Source organism: Vigna umbellata, chromosome 6 (assembly GCF_029865625.1).
Source record: "Vigna umbellata cultivar VRB3 chromosome 6, Vumbellata_1.0, whole genome shotgun sequence".
In the NCBI taxonomy this organism is placed as follows: Eukaryota; Viridiplantae; Streptophyta; class Magnoliopsida; order Fabales; family Fabaceae; genus Vigna; species Vigna umbellata.
The window spans coordinates 36,266,136-36,289,870 of NC_142170.1; the positions used below are offsets into that span (position 1 = coordinate 36,266,136).

Genomic DNA, 23,735 nt, shown 5'->3' on the forward strand with positions numbered 1-23,735 from the left:
TTTAATAAAAGATCTAATAGACGAACTTTTGTTATTTTTAGTTAAATCTCCGAACTAAAAAGTTAAGCTAAGCTATCACATGGCCATTCTCAGATTACCTGCAAGGTAAGCTAAGCTTTATAAACATATTTTTGTTTAAAATAAGTTAATTAATCTTATCATCGTTGTGTTCATCATATAGCCCTTGCGTGCAAGTAAACCTCATATAGTGTACACATTTCTCCCACGGGCACAAAAATGTGAGGTAGAAGGACAAAAAAGTTATGGACATGACACGAGTTTCCCATCCAAATTAAACATTCTAAGGTATCATTCTTTGTGGCTGAAACATTACAATACAGAATTAGTTTGATTTGGACGAAACAAATCCTATGTTTAAAATTCATTTGAAAGAGTTATTATTTTTTAATTCTTTTTTAAAACAAGTCCATGATTAGAATGTTTGGAACAAGCCCCTATTTACTGTGCCTAAGGTTATAACGTAACATTATTTCCCTTGGATCTATCTTTTTTCCTTGCAAAATCCTCACATTCATCATCAGCCGAACTTGCAACTAAGTTCTATATACATATAGACAAGTGATAGGTTAAAATTTCATCATGCTGGCTCAGATACATTTCAGATTCAGAATAAAAAAATGAAAATAAAAAATCTTCAAAGATCTTTCCAAACATTAAAGTCAGTACTTGAGGCACTATTGTTCATAACACTGTCTTGACAACCTATAAAGAAGATACTCCGAGTGGAATCAATGTTCACTAAAGCATGAGCTTTGTCAACCGGACTTGTAGCTACAGCAATTTCATCCCTCCCAATGGTCACTTCAGCATAACCATCATCTTGCTCACTGTTCTCCAACTGCATAATTCAACCATTTTGCAACTCATGATTCAGAGTCATGGTTAACAATATTTCATAACAAAAATCTTGTTTACTTATTATTTTAATCATTTAGTCATTTTCATTTTAAACAAAGTTTAATTTTGGTGTACTAGCAATTAAAGAAATTTACCATGTGCCACTTTCACACTCTGTTCTGCATTCATAAATCCCTCTTAATATAACTTTTATAAATTAGATAATCATATACAAATTATAATCACTGTATTTTATTAAATTTTTAAAAAATTATTTTCCATATTTAATTACTTATTTAGTTCCTGTACTTACATATAGATTTTAATATTTTTAGTCTTTATACATGCTGATTTAATGGTGTTTGTACTCACTTTCTATTTTTTTTTAAAAAGTGCTTTTTAATAAAATAAGCAGACATCTGTTAATGTTTGGTATAATCTACTTATTTTAAAAATAAGCACTTTACAAATTATTTCAATAAGCAAATTATGGATAAATTTCCTTGTTTTTTTTTTCCTTAATGAGATAAATAAATTTCAACTTTTTTTCTATATTTATGTTAAAAATAAGAAATTTTCTGTGCATTTTTTTTTTTGTAAATAGAAAAGCAAAGTCTATCTTCTTCTTAAATAAGTAATTCTTTTAAAAATCACTTCACAAACATTTACTTTAAGTTCAATATTTTTAGTTATTCTGAATTTAGAAAATAAAAGTTAAAACATGGTACATATAAGAGAAATTAAAATGGTGGAAATGATTTATTTTTAATTATAAGAATGAAAAGAAAATAAATAAGTTTCTTTTTTTAATTACAAGTGAGAATGTACAGTGAAAGTACATTGAGTGAAGGATGATGAAGATGACGAAGAAGATGAGTAAGTGCAGATTGTTACCCTAAACCTGGTTGCAGCGCCCCAAATGAGAAAAGTCTCGTTACAATGGTGGTGTCTGTGATTTCCTCTTCGCTTCCCAGGCCGAATTTCTCCCACGTGAAGCGACGAACACGTCACAGCTCCACCTGCACAACACAACAAAAAATAAATAATTCCTCAAAATATCTCTCCATGCCGAACGAACCAAGAACAACGAGAACACCACGAAACGACGACGCATTGAAATTGCATGAAGAAAGGCACGATTGGAACCTGAAAGGCCGGAATCGAGTGCGAGAACGATAGGATCGAAGAGCCAGCCGCGGTTGTCCTTGGCGATGTGGGAAGCGTGGAACCTGACGAGGTTGACGAGCGCGTCGCGGTGGGAGGAGTGAGGGGGAGTGTGGTAGACGAGCTGGACCCGGAGTGAGATCCACGCGAGAAAGAGGAAGATGGCGAGAAGGATGGGGATGGAGTGCGGTCGCTGGAGGAACCACGTGATGACGGAGGGACGGATCTGTTGCGACGTCGTCGTTTGGGAGTTTATGAAACCCGTTCTTCTCTGGGTCGACATTGTGTAGCTGTTCGTTTATCTCTGTTTTGTTATCTCTGCTTTTCTCGTGGATCAAATTTTATAGTGTGCTGTATTTTGCATAAGGTATTTGGTCGAAAATCTTATCTGCTATACTATAGTGTAAGAAAACAAAATTATTTCTTTATAGGATTTAAAACATAATAACAAAAGACGATGTCTATTTTAAAACTAACATATAATAATTTCTGAAAAAATATGAAATATTTTTTCTTAGACAAAGTTTGTAATTTTTTTTTTAAAATAATTATTATATTATGATATACTTGTAAAATTATCAATTAGCTTATTAGATATTTCACAGGAGTTTATTTTTTTGGGAAATGTGTAAAATCTTCTCTCTTAAAAGAATTAAAATTTTAAAATAAAATAATTTAATTTTTAAAGTAGAGAAAATACATGATATTTAAAGGAGAAGGGAGTTGGGGGAAGTGGGGGCGCTGCTGTTATCACAAAGCGGAAACTGGAACAGTCGGATAAGAGGGTAAGGGCGGTGCAGTGCTTCCATTACACTATTCTAACCTCTTTCTTTTTCTCTTTATTTATCTATAACCTATTCTCTTCTCTTTACTCTTTCATTTCATCACTCTCTTTGTTCCCTATTTCTTCACCGCAAATTACATTCTCACAGTGTTCGCCGCAAGGTTTATTATCTCCCACGAATTATTATTTTCCCTTTTCGTGCCTGTATTCTAGAGACTGTTGTTGTGATTTCGAGTTACATTTCTAATTGAGCTGAATCTTTGGTTGATGATATATGTTGTTTTAGCCGGTTAGGTTTTCCTTGTGTTGTGGAATATGGACCAAAACGGAATTTTTTTCGAGTTTTGATTTTATTTTTCTGTTTTCCGACTTTGTTTTCGTAGAATATTTTCGATGGCGTCCCAAATTATCCGTGAGTGGTCTGGCATCAATACATTCGCCCCTGCTACCCAGACTAAGTTGCTTGAACTCTTGGGAAAACTTAAACAAGAGGTTTTGTTTTTATTTACCATATCTAATTATACCTATGTTTCGTGTTTATTGTTTTTGTTTTACTGTTGTATACACTTTTGTTTGTTTATTTTCTGCCTGCGAATTTCATGTTTGTTATGGTGTAGAATGTGAACTCCTTGACTATACTTGTGATGGGAAAAGGTGGTGTTGGAAAATCTTCAACTGTCAACTCCATCATTGGGGAAAGAGTGGTTTCGATCAGTCCTTTCCAGGTATGAGATGATACTTTCAAGTGAAGGTCTAAGGGTGGTTATTGTGCTGTTGTCCGATTTTTTGTTTATTGATGTTGTTCTTTTGTGGCGAAGTCGGAAGGGCCACGACCTGTGATGGTGTCACGATCAAGGGCTGGTTTTACATTGAACATTATCGACACTCCTGGTCTCATTGAAGGGGGCTACATCAATGATATGGCACTTGATATAATAAAGCGGTATGTGCTTAATTGCTTGTATTTATCATGTGATGCTTTACCTGTAAGCATGTATATGGTCTTAGATATGTTTTTTAACTGTGTCTGCTCTTTTTCTTTTTGTTTTTTGGGAATCTCTGTGTGTGTGTGAGTAGTTTTCTTCTGAACAAGACCATAGATGTGTTGCTTTATGTGGATCGCTTGGATGTGTATCGAGTGGACAACTTGGATAAATTAGTTGCCAAAGCTATAACAGATAGTTTTGGCAAAGGAATATGGAACAAGGCTATAGTAGCACTCACGCATGCCCAGTTCTCTCCACCAGATGGATTGCCTTATGATGACTTCTTCTCACAAAGATCTGAGGCTCTCTTGAAGGTTCTTAGGTCAGGTGCCAGGATAAAGAAAGAAGCCTTTCAGGTATTTATTCCTGTAAATTGAATCTTATACTTCAAATGCATCTAAGTTTGTCAAAATTGTAAGTAAGCATTAAAAGTCAAAGCATTTTTTGTTTTAGTGCCCTGTTCCTTGAATCGGCATGTAGTCATAAACCCCAAATGGTGGGGGCAGTGCTGCCAACCCGAAAACTGACATAGTGGGATCTCAGACAGCAGGATCGCTGCAATTTTCAAGATGGTAGTTAAGAGCTAAATAATTTAAATTTCAAATATTAATATTACATGAAATGAAAGATATATCCATAATTAGTAATCATAACTCACGTTATAAAGCTAAAAACAGAAGTCAATAACCTTAAAAGTCTATAAATCAAATTAAGCCTTCAAGTGGGTTTTGGCTTAACTGCGTCCCAGGTAACCATTGAAGTAAAAGACTCTGAAAAGGGCATACCTTAAGACTTTTTGTGAGAATTGAAAGAAGTCGAGGATGTTTAAACTATCAACGACTTCTTCTCACAATACAGTTCTAAATACCTCTGAAACTATATTAAATCTGATATGCCTTTTTAAGCTTTAAGAATTGACCACGAAAGTGACAATTCTATGAATTGAACCAGGACGGTAAAAGGTGATGGACTACTACTACCTGGGCTATATGAGAGTATCTATTTCTCAGTTTATATTTTTCTTATTTCATATGTAGTCCACATTATATAATTAGCATATTAACTATAATATGTTTTTACTTGTGTCATTATGTTTATTATATTTAATGTTAACTAAATTTATTATGTTCATTATCAATTGTGTTTAAAATATAATATATTCTGTATACAATATTTACTTGTATAATTTATTTGTGGGACATGAATGAATAGAGATGCCAGACCGCTATTCTAGACTCCATAGGAAAGAGCTTGTTTGGCCGGTGTCTCAGTCATGGATATCGGTCAGTTCCAAAATTTTTGGTCATCGCTTCCACTACTGTTGACTGAGGAAAATTCCTACATTGCACATAATATGTGGGACGAGTGGTCAGTTTTTTCTTTCTATATACATTCTAATCTTTATTTCAGAGAAAGGGAGAGACCTACTCTGTTTTTGTTGTGAAAAGTTGAGAGTGAACATGAAACCAAACAGCATCACCGCAAAGAGCACCTTCATTTCCAGCAAACCTGAAGCAGCTATGATTTCAGTTTTGGTTGCTTCTAATTGTACTTTTTTCTGCCTACGTCTTCTGTTCTCTGTCCAACGGACAGACACTGGTATTTCATTTTACTGTTCCGTTTTTTCTTGTTTATTCCCCTTGTCATCCAAGTTCTCATGAGTTTTGACCTCATTACTATTCTTTATGAATAGTGTTCTAAAACTGTCCAGCCATTGTCACCTGTCCTCTGGACAGAGCTTCAGGGCTCACTTTTTATTCCACTTCACTCTCTTGTTTATTCTCTTTGCCTTTGTTTTTTCGAAAGACTCTGCAATGCTGGGGATGCGCTCTAGCTTGTAATCCTTGATTTGTGTGTCTACTCTCTTTTACCCTCTTTCCCAATTTGGTTTTTCAAAAAAGTTGTGCAATGCAGGGGATGCCATCCAGTTTCTTTATCGCTTGATCTGTCATCAACTCATGTTAGTATTAGCTTAATATTATAAACTTTTGTAATTAATGTTAAATTATTTTAGGTATTTTTAGCATTTATCTATGTTTAACAAGGTAATCAAACTCGAGAATTTACTTAAGTTACGTAAACTTGACCCTAAGAGTTTACTTCACATGGAAAACAAAATTATTAGGATACAGTTGGATTGCTTTGAATTTAATTTGATTTATTTCCAGACATACTTTAAATTAATCTCTAATATAAATTTTCAAGTACAAAACTAAAAAACATATTACATAATTATTAAATAATTTCTAATCCTAATTGAAAAGTAAAATTAAAAACCTAATTCCTAATTATAAAAATCAATTAAGAATTAATTCATAGCTAATATAATATATTAGCTCTTGTTTCTTCTATCCTAAAACTAGCATACCACCATATACCACCCTTTCCTCCCACATTATCCCTGCTTTCAAAATAAAGAATAGGATCGTGAGTTGCAATGTCAATGGTGAATGACGGCAAGCGAGGTAATGACGAGCAACAATGGCAACCATGATGTTGAGAGCGAGAGCGATGGCGATGGCGAGAGATGGTGAAATGACAGGAGTGCGAAAGAGGGGCTTGTAGTGTGCGATAGAGCAAGTTCAGAAGAAGGAAGAAGGGGCTTAATCTGGAACCCTAATCTGATGAGTTTTTTTCAAAAACACCCTCCATACAAAGTCGTTTTGGATTTAAAATTTTTTCTTGTCAAACTTGTCAAATCGGTTACAAACTTGATTTTATTGATTTTGCTTGAGAAACGAGTTTACTCAGAAGCCATGAGTGGACACATATTTAACAAGTGAGTTTGATAACCATGATGTGCAATATACATTATTAACTTGTATTTCTAATATTCAAGTAGCGTTGTCCCATTGTGCCATATCGCCGCAGTAGTTATTTTTCTGACTTCTGGTTTGATACAATGAGCATAAATATCTGTTGGCAAGCTACCCCTTTTGTGTTAATTCATAATTTTATTAATCCCTGCTCGTATTCTGCTCTATTACATTCCCGGTTGACCTCTGTGTATAGTGTAGGTGCCCCTTTGGATTTTTCTTGAGTGTAAGGTGAGTTAAATTTGACATGCTATTTAGTTTATCCTGTCAAGGATATATCTGTTGAAGTTAAATATATGGAATTTCGAGGATACATCATTCTTTATGAAGCCAAGATAATTAATACAAGATAGGTATACAATATGTCATGGACTCAGTGATACAAGAAATTATTGAAAATATATAATACAATACATCCTAGATGTGCTAACACTTAACATTGTTGTAGAAAAAAATTACATCAATGAAACATTATTGTAAAATTAAATTATAGCGTGCATAATTTGTTTTTTGGTCAGCAAAGATGATGCTTAATTATTGAGGGTATTATTAGACAGAACTGAATCAATGGGCTAGAGACGTAAGCATACTAATTAAATAATTTTAAAGAAAGAAAAATGAATAATGCCCGTGGATAAAGCAACCTACCAGGATTCGTAGCTTATCCTTATTTTTGTTATGAGACAGTGCCCATTTTCAAGCTTCTATTTATTTTAAACTCAACAAGGTGTCATGCTGAATATTTATTTGATAGATATTCTAAGAATTGGGAGAGCATTGTTCTGATGTATAAATTAACTTTTTTGTTGGGTATAAACTTGTATGTATGTTTCTTTCTTACATAGAAAAAATTCCGGCTTTTCTTTGTTTTCTTCATTTTTTAATAATTTGAAATTCAAAAATTGTTATCTGATGCATTTTGAACATGCCTCTTCTCGTGCATGTGTTTATTATAGCTCATAATTTCCATGCTTATTATATATTGCTTTCTTTTTGGGTAAAATTTTAGGCTGCTTCTATGCCTGTTGTTTTAGTTGAGAACAGTGGGAGATGCAACAAAAATGACAGCGATGAAAAGGTTGGATATTTGATTCATTGCATTTATTATTTATATATTTTTCATTCATTTATCTTGCTTAGTCTGATTGAGATAACGTGTACTTCTTGGTGTTAGGTTCTTCCAAATGGGACTGCTTGGATTCCCCATCTAGTCCAAACAATCACAGAAATCGCATTGAACAAAAGTGTGTCTATTCATGTTGATAAGAATTTGATTGAAGGGCCAAATCCGAATCAGAGAGGGAAATTATGGATTCCACTCGTGTTTGCTCTTCAAGTAAGCACGTTATGAACTTTGAGAGGCTTATTTGTTTTCTCATTACACTGATGGGAGCATTGATTTCTTTCTCTTCTGTTTATTTTATTTATCCTCTCTTCAGTATTTCCTTGTCATGAAGCCAATAAAAGGACTGATCGAGAGGGACATTGAAAATGAGAGAAAGCCAGCATGGGAGAAACGCGATGCCGCATTCCGGAAGAGAGATTTTTATTAGCTGTGCACTTCTGTACCCATTAAGTTCCATTTATGTTTAGCTTCCTTTGCTTACAAATTTGTTTATTGTCCTTGTTTTATGAGTGAACTTGGATGGTTTTGGTTTACTGTAATTGCTAGTAGTTTGCGGCATAGGAATTTAATCAAGCTTTAGAGGATTTCCTGTATGCTGGGAATTTAATTTGCTTTTTGCATGATTCAGTTTGTTAGTAGTTAATGTCTTGTAAACATCTCTAAGATTTAACTACCATCGTTGATAGCGTGTGATATACTAAAACTGTAGCCTGAAGTATCAACTATTTTTTGTGTACAATGGTCGCATTGAAGCTTTAAAAACCTTGAACTTAATGCGCAGTACATAAACTCCTGGTCAGTAGAGGCCAACTTATACAGTTTAAGTATACCCTAGAAATCAGGTGTTTCTTCCTATTTTCTGGTATGTTTTTTTTCAGATATTGGAAAACTCAACAGGAATTGGTAGAAACAAATTTGTGGGTGCATAAAATGAGTGCCCTATGCGAAATGTGGGTAAGTAGTGCATGAAACATCAGGAATTCTTACTTGGGCTACTTTACAGCATAACCTTTTGTGGTTTTTCTAAGCTCCTTCAATATTTAGGGCTGGTTTGATTTTGACTGAGAGTTCAAATTGAAATTTACCCGTCAAATGGTCTGGTTTATAAAATTGAAGTTTCATGAAAAAAATATAAAGTTATAATTATTTTAAAATGTTGTCACCAATGTATAGAACTATTTTTATTATCTTTTAATATTGAACGTTTAGAAATTTATAGAAATTGGTTTCTGAGCAATGGTTGAAGGAGATTATTAAAAATTAACAACTCTGGTATGAAGACATGAATGAAATAAAGTAGTAAAAAGAAGGAAGGATATAAAACGAATACAATTGTAGAAAATAAAAGACATATATTAATATTATTAGTCGGCCAGGCCACATTTTCCTGCACCGATGGAAGGAATCTTAAGTATTGGGGAGTGCTAAACGGCGTTGATGTCAAAGAGAGACGACGACAAACAAATACACCCAAAAAGCAGTGACACGTGACAGGCGCGTGGGACCCGCCACCTTGGTTAACGACACCGTCCATTTAAAACGCCGCCGTCTGTTCAATTCAACGCTGGGATTCATAACTGGTCTCTCTCTTTCTCTCAAATCCAATCATTTCCTGAAAGACAAAACAAAAAAAATCACACTCACAACACAAACACCACCACCAATCCCCAATCTCTAACTTTTCCCGAGAAAATTTCCATTTTCTCTCTCAGATTCCCGCAAAATTTTACAACGCCTCTTTTGCCTCCGCCAATTCAATTCTTCGTCGTTTTCTCCAATTCTAATGCGTCGATTTCGGGCTGGAGAATGAGTTCTCCCAACTCTTATCTCATTATCAGTTTCCTTAGATCTCTCTTCAAACCCTCCACAATCTCCGCGTTCGACATCTCTCGTCCAATTTTAACTCTCGCTTAGGTAAATTAAATCTAATTAAATTTCCTTTATTATTAGATTTATAGTTTTCTAGTGTAGTCTCACGAAGTTTTACTGTCCATTAATTCACCTAAGTCTATTTTTTTTTCTTTTTCAATTTAGTTTAAGTGCTTTATTTGTGTTTTTATCAATGTGAAGTCCATGGATTATGTGTAAGTTATAGTCAAGGTTCTAAATAACGATCCAAGACCGTGATTTTGACCGCAACATCGAGGTTTTGGGGTGTTTTAGACTGGATAGCAATTTAAAATCTTAGTTCTAGTGCTTTGTGGAAGTACCAATATGATGGATAAAGTTTGGTGATTTGATTTTGTTTCTCTTGTAAGTTCAGCAGATTATGCCAATAGAGTGGGCCAAATTTGATGATTCTGTTTTGTTGGTTCTGCAAAACTCAGCAGCTCATTTTTTTCTGATTTTTTTTCCTTGTAAATTGTAGTCCGTAATATAACTATGTACCACGCAAAGAAGTTTTCATCGGCTAGTATGGTGCCCTATAAATCTCAAGGTGGTGCTGAACAAATTGCAAATGTTGAGGTTTTGGGTGGATCTGCTGGAAAAAATGCCACACCGGCGGGAGGAAGTGGGAAACAGCGTTTAAGGTGGACATCTGATCTTCATGACCGTTTTGTGGATGCCATTACACAACTTGGTGGACCAGATAGTGGGTATTTCTTTTCAATATTGAGATTGATGCACTTTATGTAGGGTTTTCCTTGGTAATTTATTATTCTCTTGCAAAAGCGTATAGGAAAGAGAATGCAATATGGGAATTGCTTGTCCGATTGTCAAGTATTTAGTATGTAATGTAACCTATTGAATGCTGTGATCAATTTATTCCAGTAACCGTTGAGATAATTTCTCTTTTGGTTACTTGCAGTCCAAGGTTATTCTAGTTGATAATAACATGCTTGGACTGCAGGAATTGAGTTCTATTTAATGTAGCCATTAAATGAGAGCTAATCTCTTTTTTATAAATGACTAGTGCCAATATTCTTTTTAATGACTAGTTTTATTTTTCTTCAACTCAGTTCACCTTTTTAATGTTTTCGAAACTTCTTGAGGGAAGAGACGATATTCTTTTTAAGAGAAAGTGGTCAGATCTGATACACATTCTCTTGTGATAAAAAAAACCCAGCAATGGTGAGTCATGTTGGATTAATTCCTAGTGTCCCTTTCACTCTGTGGAATCAATTGTTTGACAACTAATCTTGTTATTTGAAACTTCTGGCTTCCACGTTGTGTGCATGCAACACTGGCTGGCAGAGTTACATTTTCCAGAACTTGAATTTTCATATTTTAGTGGCTGATTATTTTTATTTGATGTGGATCCATTCATGGAAAATACTACCCTTTTGCATCTCCTTTTTGAGTTGGCTTTTACTTCTTTAACTTAGATAATCTGTAAAAATATAGCTATATTCCTGTAAACTTTTTAAATTGATTTAATTATTCACGGCAGGGGCAACACCAAAAGGTGTCCTTAGAGTGATGGGTGTTCCTGGACTGACCATTTATCATGTTAAAAGCCATTTACAGGTATTATCATCTGGTTTAATAATTTAGGCTTGTGCACATAAAATGTCAACATTTATACTTAATTTAACATTGATCCTATTTATTCTTTGATGACATTATTTTATGTAGAAATATCGTCTTGCAAAGTATTTACCTGAATCACCAGCTGATGGTAAAGGTGCCTTGTTTTTTCTTGTCCTTGCTTCCCTAAAACAAATTAGTTAGAATCTGTTGGGCTTTAAAAAAATCGTTTTGAACTTTTTAGACTCTAAAGATGAGAAGAGGAATTCTGGAGACAGCTTTTCTGGCGCAGATTCTTCTCCGTGGGTATCCCAATTGTTTTCCTAAGATAATCTATAACTCGTTATTGTGCTTCCTCTTTTAATCTTTTATTAAAATCTTTACTGCCTCCAGGGGAATGCCAATCAATGATGCCTTAAGAATGCAGATGGAGGTTCAGAAACGTCTGCATGAGCAGCTTGAGGTTTATTACCTATCTTAAATATTTACTAATTGTTAAAAGAGAACCCTATTTAGCCTACAACACTCTGCTAAAAGACCAAAAAAGAAACAATGATAGTACATACTAATCTGTGAACAGGAAATAGTACAAAAATACTGGCTTAAGAATAGCATGGAATAATTTACTTCTTGTATGTCCCTGATGATAGCATACATACAGTTCATTTCTCTTATGTTTAGAGTTCATACAGCATTCGAAGATGTTTTTACAAGTATCTAATTTCGCCTATTGTATGGTTAAACTTGGATACACTACTTCAGCCATCCTTATATATGTCATTTCCTTTGATTTTTTGTTGATTGAATGAAATTGGAACATGTGACATGTATCTTGAAAAGAAATGACTGAATAAACATTCATGTGATTGATGAGTGATTGACCGAAATTTGACTTACTGTGGAAAACTTCAGATGTTACTTATCATTTGAGAGATGAGTCCGTTTTTACCTCAATGGTTAAGATTTAATTTTTAATTATATTTTCTTCATTCACCAAAACTTTTGGTACGATGCGTAAGTACATCAGGGATAAATAAAAGACACTGCTTGATTGTTATATTTTACATAATTCTTTGAAAAATGCCAATTATGTTTGTATATGTGAATCATGCATCATATGCTAGCTGAGTGGACTCATCACAAGTATCTATTAAATTATTCTTATATGAAGAAGAATTATGTAGCCTCAGGACTTGCGTACACCGATTTTAAGATAACTGCTGCTTGTTAATTTTCAGCACTGTGCTTCTATGAGTAAGCACTTCTGGATAATAAAGCCTTTTATATATATTCCAGGTTCAGAAGCAATTACAAATGAGAATTGAAGCACAGGGTAAATACTTACAAAAGATCATAGAGGAACAGCAGAAATTAGGTAATACCTTAACAACCTCCGAAACACTTCCTTTATCGCATGATAAGCAAACTCATCCGCACTCGGAGGCTTCTGGATCTAGTGATGCCCTTGCAAGCACTTTGTCCCCTCGTAAAAAACAGAGAATCGATGATGGTTCCAAGGATGGCTTCACTGCTTCCCATGTAAGGAAGACTGAACAAAAGAATGAGTGCAATGTTGGTCAGTTGGATCCAAATTTGTATGATGATGCTGGGTTTGGATTTGATTTGGAGACAAACAAAGATGAACATAAGGAGAGTGGACAGTAAGAACTAGGTTCCTTTTGTAGGTTCTGTCTTCATTGTAATGTGTAGTGTATTTTTCTGGTAGAAAATACAAATCATGCTTTGTATATATATATATATATATATATATATATATATTTCCATGCAATCCATTTGTACATATTAATGTAGATATAGATGCATTCTTCTCCTGTTGTGAGAGTCATAAAGAATGCACTCTTACACCCAACAGAAATGCTGTGTGGGTCATGGATGATGACTGTTGGGTGCAGGATACTTGATGTTCAGGTTGCTATGGTCCAAGTCAGTATCAAATACCTGGAGATGACATTGTTTGATCCTTGTAACCGACCTAATCATGGGAGATGACACTTAGTTCTTATAGATGGAAATAGTTATGACAAGCTTCCCTTTATATTACTTATCTTCCAGGCCTTGGCACAGTTAGACTCGTGAATGTGATGCTAGCAAACCTATAAAATAATAAATTTGTTAAAGACAAAAGTAATGTGGCTAGAAGCTTTCATCTATAAACTAAATACCCTTGTTTGGTGCAAAACTTGTTCTTACTATTTGTACTAAAAGCCCCAGAAGAACAAATATAGAAGGATTTTATTTACTTTTATTCATATGTACTTACAGCAATTTTAGTATATAATTTGGAAGTTTACAAGATATTACTAATTAGCTATTAACTTAGTTCAAAGTCATGGTTATGTACTGAAGAAAAAAACTGTTCAATAAAACTGTTTATTCGTTAAAGTGGAAAGTAAAGGAGTTTTTGGAATGGGAGTCTAGTCTGTAGTGCTTTGAAAAATATTTCTTATCGAAAGTTTGTCACCATATTGAACCATTATAGCTTTATATCACGCAAGATTTTCTAGTTCTAAGTTTAATTATAACAGAAGAATGATTTTACTCTTTAGATGACTTAGAAGATAGTATTAAGAAATATGCACTATATATTTTAAACGTGCAAAGTCGTTATTGAGAATCTATAAGGCCTCACGCTGAAGGCAGGTCCATTAAGAACGATAAAATCTAGTTAGACCAGAAGTGTTTTAAATGGCTAATTAGTTAGAATTGTGTTCATTATAGGTGTTAATAATGGTTCACGAATCTATAAAACATCAAACATTTCAGATTAACAATTGCAATGAAACAGTGATTTGGCAACAACAGTACTCCAGTCCTATGAATTCAGAAGTGCCCTCTAAGTATCGACTTGTATTTACAATTCATATATGTAAAAAAGATCAATTTTAGGATTAAAAAAATTAGATTAAACATGTCTTTTGGCAACTTTCCCATTGGAGTGAATTTCATTACGCAGTTACAAGACACACGAATTAAGCTAAACATGCTCTAAACTAAAAAAAAGGAGTCAAAATAAGTCTCTAAAATATCAGATGAATACCTAAACTCAACTATTTTGTGTCACTTGAATTCTTAAACATACATTAAAGAATATCACTTAAATCACCCAACTTATTAATCTCAGACTAATTTATTTTTTGGTGAATACATGTGCTTTTATTCTTGGACTATAATATTAAAACATTGCACTTTTGGAGACAGAAATTTTCTTATTTTAAGGGACTCAAATGTTGTTTACTGCACCTTTTTGTTCTACTTTCAGTCAAATATACTTTACCAAAGTAATTTTTATTTAAAACAATCATATTATTCTTCTTTGGTATCACGTTCTCTCACCTCAAACTTCTTTTTTGGTGTAGTCACCTCAATATGATTAGAACCTCACGTCAATTTTCCAATCATGCTGTAGTTAGTAACCTCAAATCAAAAACCATTTTCTGTGCTAAGGTTGACATTTGCCTTGTACAGGTGAGAATGCACCGAGTTGCTAGCATTTATCCTCAAGAAATTAGTATATAAAACCAAAATGGTTAACTGGTTATAGGACATAAGAAAAAGATCAAAACAAAAGTGCAATATTATAGATGTTTCTATTTATGTTCTTCAATTAAAATTGGAATTTCCTCTCAGTAACATGCATCAACCTTTATATGAACTTCTGAAGCACAAGTTACATAAAAACTTCAAATTTAACCGAAGAACAACATCAAATCATCTATACTACAACATCTATATTTTGTCCTTAGAAGTGGTATTAAAGCTATATTGTGTTCAAAATTAGACTAAAGCATGCTTGTAGTGCAGAGTAAGTTGGAAAATGTACATATAGGAAAACACTCTTACAAGGGGACATGCTGAGGAGAATAAATAGCAGCACTTCCCAGAGAAAAATAGATTTCCAAATGTTGGAAACTTGAGTGCCAAACATATATGTCGCAAATGAGATCTATGGAAGTGCATGGAAGTTTGGTAGAAACTGGTTTGCAGTGAAGCCATCAAAGGGGAGCTGAACTAGTTCTGCGCAGTTGATGCTTAGGATCAGGTGGTGGTGCAGTTGGCAATACCTTCTCTATCTCCTGAAAGAAAGATCATAAAAAACAGTTACTATGAGAGAGATAAACCATCCAGAATCATCTCCAAAGCTCTTGCATAAAACTATTTTTGCGTGCTATTATTCAACAATGTAAATAGTTTAGAAAATTGAAGAAAAAGAAACACACAATTATGGTTGGTTAGTTGCAACCTCAAAATATGAGCTTACATTACACCATATTGTGGTTCAAAGATCATTATGGAAGGGTAATGCCATCTTACAGACACAGCTATGTCCTTCAAGTTTTACGATCGAAAGCTTGTCCAAGAAAGTTCTAAGATATATAACTGGTGTGGATAAATTATGCATGCTCATCTATTATTAAAATCTAACCACAGATATTTCCATTTGATTCCACAAAAAGACAACCACAGACAATTGGCTTAATCATGAACACATGATAGAACTGTTTTTCTATATTTTAAAAGAAGGGTCATTTTTACGATCTAAACATAGTCATTTTCATGCTCTTCATCTGAAATTCACATAGTTGAACATTCATTGTAAGACTTTTATAACTGGCAGGTTCCCTTTAGTTGGTAAAGTTACAATGAAGAGATGGATCCAAGACCAAATGTTACATTAAAACTGAAAACAAACTAAAAAGGATTTATGCCAACAGAGATATAATATCACAACAATATGCAATCATATGTAGGCTCACATTATAAATTCACCCTTTTGTGATCAGTACAAGGTTGGGTGATTCCAAATGGAAATACTTAAGGCTGCAGACATAGTTCTGAACTGACACATAATTAAATGCTTCAAAAATCAAATCATTCTACAATTGTACAATTCAAAACACTAACAGAAAGCAGAGATTCATGATCAAGATCATTACCACTCAACTTATTTCTCCCAATTTCAACAGAACTAGGTTTAGTTTTGTGCATTAATATTGATTCTTGTAGCCTTGACTTGAAATGTGTCAGCCAGACTAACTGCAAGCAAAATGGTTGGCCATATCTTGAAGCCATAAAGTACTCCAAACTTTAGCCAAAGTGAATCTATCTTTTTAACATTGAAATCTTCGTACCTCTCCACACTACTACAGGGAATACATCTCCAGATAAGGAAGGGAGAGAAGTCAAACACCTAATCTCAAGTTTGGAAACAATTTAAACGTTGGAAGTTAGATGTAACACAAATGTTTTATGAACTGTTTGTTAGGGAATTATATGTAATCAAGGGTTAGAAAAAACATCAGAAGTATTTACTCGTACACAATTTTTTTTTCTTTTTTATTTTGTCACTCAACAGTGAGCTCTAGAGAAGTCTGCTGAGCTACCTCCTTATGACCCTTCTCAGCACTTTTTTTTTCACCTGATATGATCACAAAATCTTAGAGCATCTGTCCTATGTCCAACTTTAAAGAACCCTGATCTGTTCTTTGTATAGGTGTTCAAAAGACGTGCTACAATCAAACGCTAAATATTTCACCTTATCTCTCACCACAAACTGATAAAGTCATCAACATAAAGACCTACACTTTCTGCGATTCTTTTACCCAAAAATTTCAAAAAGAATTCCTTGGAGCCATGGCAGACAGAGAGTTAACAGTATACACCCTCAAAAACATTAATCCGGAAAAAAAAAATTCCTTGCTAAAGAAAGGAGAAAATATTTTAGACCTAACAAATTCAGAAATCATCATTAAATCAGAACTTGTTTCCAAGAAAGAGATTATCACCATAAAATGAACATGTCCTGAAATCGCATGTCTTCTGGGGCCAAAACCCAGAAAAATTAGGCACACACAGACACAAAGGTTCAATTGTCAAATAAAGAAGATTCAGAATAATGCATGCATAAGGAAAGAAAGAACAGAACAAAGGAAAATAGAGAATATGACAAGACCAAAAGCAGATCACCAGCCTAAGGTCATGGCCTGCTTCACCTCAATAGTGTAATTAAAAAGAGAGGAAGATCATATCCAAGCAAAATCAAAATAATTAAAAAAATGTAATTGTAATCCTAAATAGACACAATGATAAACCAAATGTCAATTGTTAAATTGTAGTTGAAGTTCAATTGGTTTAAACACTCCACTTAATAGAAAACCATTGGCAAGGTAAACTAAATCGCCAACATTTCAACCATGCATTGTCCAACCATATGGCATTATCAATCTGACACCAAAAACTACCAGCAGACAAGAATAAAGCAACGACACAGACTAACAAAAGAATCTAAACTTACATTCTGTCTTCTAAGCCTTTCATTCTCTTCTTCTAAACGGGAAACTTTAATCTCCAGTTCTTGTGTGTAAGCCTGCCCATTCAAATATGCGCAGCTTGTATAAAAGAGAAAAGTAAAAAATAAGACTTGAAAGCAAAAACACATGAAAAAAAAAAACTAAAAACAAAAATAACCTGCTTTCTAGCCCGGGACCGAGCTGCTGATTCCCTATTTTTAATCATTCTCTTTTGCCTCCTCTCCACAGTTTTCTCAACCACATTACCTGAGGCAGCCCTTTTCCTACCTGCAGATTGTGAATCAGATAAGGCACCCATCAAAGAAGACGGCATTGCTTCAGAGTATCCTGCATCCAGAACCGGATTCACCACAACCGGCATAGGCTGTTGAACAGCCATAAAACCCGAAAAACCCGGCATCATAGTATTCTGCTGATTTTGATGTTGATGATGTTGTTGTTGTGGCTGCTCCTGCACTGAGGTGAGCTGGTATTGCAGCCAATGAGCATGTTGTGATGTGTTGTGTTGGGAATCAACCCCTGGCATGGCCATGGCACTATCGTCATTAGGGAAAGGGTCAGTAGTCACACCAGCCTTCACCAAGAAATCCTCCAGGGTCATCTCACCCAGTGTAGGCTGTCTTTCTCTTTCCTGACTAACACTCTTCTTCTGTTGCATATCTCTCCAAACCTCATCAATTGTTTTCTTGCTAAGATCCCCACACAATGTTAGACTCCCTTGAGGATTCAAAGATGATCCAGCATAAGCTACCTGACCTTGCTGCATGTATGCATCAGTTCCAGATTCTGCAGTCCACACACCCTTGAGCAGCTCATCAAGATTCATGCTTCCTAAGGGTTTCCCCAAATTTCCAAGCTGGTTGTGCACCTCATCAAGGGTGAGATTGTACAAAGACCCTTGCCTTGCCAAAGACCCATTCTTTGGCTCCTGGATTGCCCCACCTTGAGATCCCATTATCTTAACCCCAAAACCACCCTACAAGTCTACATGTATCGCTTCCAAATATAAATAAAACCCAAATTCACAATCCCCCCACAACTCAATTGCAACAGAGACACCTGAAAACCAAAAGAAAAGAGTCTATCCAGTGATTTCTCGCGACATCTAAATGAACGAACTTGGCACCAAATTAGAATCCGGAGAAACAAAAGACGAGGATATTGTCTTGAATTCTGAGATTTGGTGAAAACAAGAAACAAACACAAAGCAGGCAGTGTTAAATGGGGTGGGAGAAAACCGGACCCAGAATAGGAAAAAGGTGACCCAGATCAGATATGAAATAGAACTAGGAATCAAAGAAAATGATGATGCAGAAGAGACCCACAGCAGAGAAAAAAGCTAGAACTAAATATGCAGGTCATGATTTTTGTTACATCACCACCACTACTATGTCGTGTGTCCTAGAAGAAAAGGCCAAAATTGATCCTGCAGGACCCTGAGCGTAGAAAGAAGTGTTTTTTGTATGAAAAATGGGAGTGTTGTTGAATATTCTGAGAACAATGCTTATCTGAAGCAAAAGAATGATTAAGGTTTCCCTTCAAAGGGAAAAAGAAGAATTTAGAAATGAATAAAGAAATTTTGGAAAGTGGTGAAGGAATAGACTATTCTGACTTGCTAAGTTAAAACAAAATCTGAGGGTACTACACTTTCAGTCCTTCACCTACTTGCTGCTGCAGGATCCAATCTGAATCTTACAACAAGGTGGGCCTTTCAATTTTCCCTTGCCACTGGGAACAACAACCACGCCAAGCGAGGAACAATCACTGTTTATTTGGAAAAGATAATGTGTTATAACTAATGCACTGTAATTCAATAATTACTGTATAATCATATAACATTAACTTGTATCATAATATTCTAACATTCTCTACTTTTCTTCTCTTTCCCCTCTCACTCTCTAACTACTAAAAGTTTAATCATTTTTTCTCTTTCCACTTTCTAATCTCTCAAACTTTAATAAATTGACAGTTTTAGATTTTAACCCTTTCTTCGTCTCTTCCTCAAATATAAATATAAATGGGCTAAAATATAAATGCAAAGTTCGAAGATTTATTATGATATATTTCTTTCAGTTCTTTTTCTCTTGCTCAAATTGGAATTTCATTTTAATGATTCTCAGTCTCGTTAAAAAATGTTTAAAGAGTTGCATCCAAATTTTAAGCTTTAATATATATGCACTCTGATTCTTCAATCCGACACTGCAGGGTATCTTCGCAACTGATAAATGTTAGCAAAGGTTACGTTTTTATTTTATTTTATTTTGTCTTTTCCGCTTTAATATTACCTCCATTCATTTTCACTTGGCTGTTGTGAAATGAAAATGATGAAGATTTTGTTACATATTTGAATTTACATGAAAAATTAATTAAGTTTTAAACTTTTAATAAATTTAAATATTTTTAATTAAATTATTATTGAAAAATTTTGTTATATTAAAATATAAATTTTTTATACTTTTAATTGAGTTTTTTATTTAATTTTTTCGTAATATAAGAATTATTTTATCCTGTTAATTTGTTTCTACACGTGTGTTTAATATAAAATAGAAATAACTTTTATTATTATAATTGGGAATTTATTAGATAATAAGAAATGTTTTATCAATGATAGAAGAGATAATTCTTTACTCAGTACAATTTTATTATCAAACACGTTATAAATAAAAATCATTCGTCATTTTAATAAATACAAAATTTTCATATTTAAATACTTAAAAAAAAAGTAGGACAAGATAACATTGGTGTAAAAGAAAAGTTAAACTGTATCTACTCAATTAGAAAATATAAAAGTTTTGAGCACTAAAAAAAAAGTAGAAACCGATTTTATCATAATCTCAGAACTTAATTAATCTTATAAAAGTTTATTTAAAAGCAACATTAATTACCTTTTAATTAATTAATTTCAAAGATGTTATGCTTTTGTTATGAGTAAATAGAGAAGCTTCATGTAAAAAAAAAAATTGACATAAATGAAAATTATAAAAACTGATATGTTTCTTCAAATAATTGACTGAACTGAGTGTAACATATGAGTTATAAATTTTGTTGTTCAATTGCAGTGTACAGTGTCTTAGAAATTTTTGGGTATAGAAATGTCAGCTTCAAGAAACATGACACTATTTATGTGAATGGAAGTATAACTAACTAACAGTCCTAATCTGAAATTTCAATGTTTGATTTGAACAGCAAGAATAGGGATTGGTGATTAGTTCCAAAGTTTGGTCTAAAAAATTAGAGAGAAAAATAAATAGTTTAAAAAAGTTATGAAAGTAAAATTAAAAAGATAAATAAGAGGGACCAACTCTTTCATTTCATGTCAATTTAGGGGATAAGTGTGTATATTATAGTACCAAAAAAATATTTCTCTTTCTTTTTACTTCTTTTTCTCAAACAAATAGTGAAAATTGATACTTCTTATCTTTTTCATTTTCTTATTACTTCAAGCATGCTCAATTTTAACCCTTGATGTGGCCATGCATTACTTAAAAAATTGCATATATTTAACTTTTAATCTTGAATGTTGAAATATAATTCAAAGATTTATTTTTACTATATTTTTTTAACTTATCCATAAATAATAAGAGTTTCATAACAGTTTTTCTTTCTCTTCTGAAAATAATAATACGGATTGGAGGATTCTAACTTTTAATAAATCTAAACTTTAGATGTGAAATTTTTTATCTTTTCTTTTAATTAAAAAAACTCATCTTATTCTCAAATATTTCATCCAAAATTAATTTATGTGAATTTAAGTTAGTGCTTCATTATCATGGTTATTTTATTACTTTTAAGAACTTGTGTATACTCTACACCTAAATAAACCCTACCAAAACAATGAAAACAAATAATATTAAACTAACAAAAAGATAAATTATATATTATTAAACAACTAATATTATACAACGAGAACTCATATACAAGAAAAAAATTTAATAATGAAAATTTCTAATAATAAAAATTCTTAACCATGAAAACTCCTAATAATGAAAATTTCTAACAATGAAAGCTAATATATCAATATCAAGCAAATTCTCATTACCAAGCATGAGCATAATAACAAGGAAAATTCACTAATAAAGTACCAAAATTGGAAAATACGAATTAAACACCATAATTGAAAGGCTTTAAGGCCAACCTTCCTATGTAACATGAGAACAACATAAAAAAAGAAGAATGATGAATTTTCTCATTTTTATTATGAACCACAACCATACATCTTCAACGAATCCTTTCAATGAATAAAGCGAAAGGGGATGAAGAAAACCTTACCTCCACAATAGATAAGGATAGACAAGCGATGTCACCTCCATAAATCAAATTCAATTGTTTTCCCTGCATGAACCTCAATTTGAATTGGGTTTTTGAAGGAAGATTGCTATCGTGTGTAAGATTTGGAAAAATACAAATATGAGAATACAAATTTTTGGACGAGAGTGGAGGTTAGAAATAGTAAATTTAAAGGATCCCTAATTTTTGGAAAGGGGAGAATGAACCCTAATCGAGGTTGAAATGGAGAAAGAAGATGCGTCGAGGTTCTATTATGCATTTATTACATATTTGAGAGTGTAATATCGTTTAAGTGAAGAAGTTTATTTGTTCAACAAGGTGTTACTATATATTGATGAGTTTATATGTGTATTCAACTATATTAATGATCACTACAAGACTGTGTAGAACTAGTTACAATAACATAGCATGGGCTATAAAAGGGACCATAGTAGCATAAGTTAAACAACTACAAAAGAAAAAAAGTTACACACAATCCAACCCAGTCTACACTAACAATGCAAAGTTAATAAAGCTTAGAAAAAAAAACAAATAAAAAGCGTTGACTATAGAGACATAAAACTAGACACATTTAATTTTTATATTAAAAAATTTCAATGGCTAACACTACAAATAATAAATTTTAAAAATAAAAAAGGTAATCGATGTTGGTTTTTGGACACTATGTTAAAAATTGGAGTTAAATCTTAATAAGAAAGGTCAACACTAAAAAAATAACATAAAAATTAAAAGGCTTAATTACTCATATACTTCTTAATTTGGTGGGAGTGTATCAACTTGGTCCCTTCTTTTAATTTTGTGTCAATCACATCCACAAATTCATTAATGTGCATTGATCAAGTCCTTTTTTGTTAATACTGCTTAAATCGTTAATGTTGACTGCTTAGACATGGTTTAATGACAATTTATACTCACGTGCACATAAGAATTTAGTGATGTGGAAATTTGAGCTGATAAGAAAAATAAGAAACTAAAAATGAAAATAAGAGATTTCTGTATCTACGACAAGACAATGAGAAGACAATTTGTGGATTCCATTGACAGCAAAGTGAAAGTGAAAAACCAAGCTTCCATCGGCAATGAAGTGGATTGGATTGCCGATTGAAGGTGCATATGTCTTCAATATGTATCATTGTATGTGTCGATTTACAAATGGAACTACTTTGAGATTTTTTCAGTTCTTCTCTTCTTCTTCCATGTAAAAAAAAACATTATCCATTTCTTCCTCCATATGCACACCTTCACCTAGTTTCATCTTTACACACAACACTTCTCCCTCACACACAACACTCACTCTTTCGTCTTCTTCTTGTGCTCTCAATTGGACCAGTGATGGAAGCCTTTGTTGTAGAAGCATCACCAAACAAAATTTGAGCTTAAAATAAAGGCATTAGATGAATTCAACAAATAACATAACTTAAAGAAATAAATGACTAAAGGACTTAGCATTAGACGAAATGAAAATAAATGAACAAATAATACAATGCATGAGATAATGTACAATAATAACATACTAGACGAATCTAACATTATATGATAATAAAATAAAGTAAAAGTATTAAACGATGAAAAACAAGCATTATACACTCATAATATAAAGATGTTAGACAATGTGAAATTGTAAAGCCTTAGATGATAAGAAGTGAAGAAGAGCATTAGATGAAATGAAATAGAAAAGTGAAAAACGAGTAAAAGAACAAAACATTAAATAAAATAAAATCCAAAGACAGAAGAATGAACAAAAATGTAAGATGTTGAATGTTGAACAAGTAAAATTGACAATAAACTAAACATAAAGTAAAAACACATAATAGAAGAAAATAGATCAAATGAGTAAATTGGAAACAAGAAACAAAAACAAAATAGAAACTAACTAAAATAACAACTGAAGCAATAATAGAAGATTAAGGAGAGTGA

At 33.1% G+C, this 23,735-nt stretch overlaps 4 protein-coding genes across 8 annotated transcripts; 2 read left to right on the forward strand and 2 right to left on the reverse strand.

Annotated features, from left to right (window-relative positions):
* Positions 1 to 548: 548 nt before the first annotated feature.
* LOC124819768 (uncharacterized) lies at positions 549 to 2,382 on the reverse strand. The gene is made up of 3 exons (XM_047291347.2): positions 2,005 to 2,382; positions 1,753 to 1,877; positions 549 to 859 (listed from the first exon to the last, which is right to left on the reverse strand). The coding sequence occupies exons 1-3, from the start codon at positions 2,303 to 2,305 to the stop codon at positions 656 to 658; spliced, it is 630 nt and encodes a 209-aa protein (XP_047147303.1). The 5' UTR covers positions 2,306 to 2,382; the 3' UTR covers positions 549 to 655.
* A 315-nt stretch (positions 2,383 to 2,697) lies between these two features.
* LOC124819766 (translocase of chloroplast 34) lies at positions 2,698 to 8,372 on the forward strand. 2 transcript variants are annotated; one of them, XM_047291341.2, is made up of 8 exons: positions 2,698 to 2,807; positions 3,190 to 3,298; positions 3,424 to 3,531; positions 3,625 to 3,749; positions 3,884 to 4,148; positions 7,618 to 7,686; positions 7,783 to 7,944; positions 8,048 to 8,372. In XM_047291341.2, exons 2-8 carry the CDS (start codon positions 3,200 to 3,202, stop codon positions 8,159 to 8,161), a joined length of 942 nt encoding a protein of 313 aa, XP_047147297.1. In that variant the 5' UTR covers positions 2,698 to 2,807; positions 3,190 to 3,199; the 3' UTR covers positions 8,162 to 8,372. The 2 variants fall into 2 exon arrangements, with proteins under 2 accessions (XP_047147297.1, XP_047147298.1); XM_047291342.2 differs by lacking the exon at positions 2,698 to 2,807 and adding an exon at positions 2,841 to 2,967.
* A 924-nt stretch (positions 8,373 to 9,296) lies between these two features.
* On the forward strand, positions 9,297 to 13,267 carry LOC148197375 (myb family transcription factor PHL7-like). Of its 4 annotated transcripts, none has more exons than XM_088093231.1 (7): positions 9,297 to 9,648; positions 10,103 to 10,327; positions 11,126 to 11,202; positions 11,311 to 11,359; positions 11,447 to 11,504; positions 11,596 to 11,665; positions 12,499 to 13,267. In XM_088093231.1, the coding sequence occupies exons 2-7, from the start codon at positions 10,117 to 10,119 to the stop codon at positions 12,865 to 12,867; spliced, it is 834 nt and encodes a 277-aa protein (XP_087949357.1). In that variant the 5' UTR covers positions 9,297 to 9,648; positions 10,103 to 10,116; the 3' UTR covers positions 12,868 to 13,267. The 4 variants fall into 4 exon arrangements, with proteins under 4 accessions (XP_087949357.1, XP_087949358.1, XP_087949359.1 ...); XM_088093232.1 differs by having other exon boundaries at positions 11,311 to 11,353; XM_088093233.1 differs by lacking the exon at positions 9,297 to 9,648 and having other exon boundaries at positions 10,136 to 10,331.
* Positions 13,268 to 14,779: 1,512 nt separating this feature from the next.
* On the reverse strand, positions 14,780 to 19,284 carry LOC124819765 (ABSCISIC ACID-INSENSITIVE 5-like protein 2). Its single transcript, XM_047291340.2, has 3 exons — positions 17,689 to 19,284; positions 17,516 to 17,587; positions 14,780 to 15,296 (listed from the first exon to the last, which is right to left on the reverse strand). Exons 1-3 carry the CDS (start codon positions 18,484 to 18,486, stop codon positions 15,216 to 15,218), a joined length of 951 nt encoding a protein of 316 aa, XP_047147296.2. The 5' UTR covers positions 18,487 to 19,284; the 3' UTR covers positions 14,780 to 15,215.
* Between the last annotated feature and the right edge of the window lie 4,451 nt (positions 19,285 to 23,735).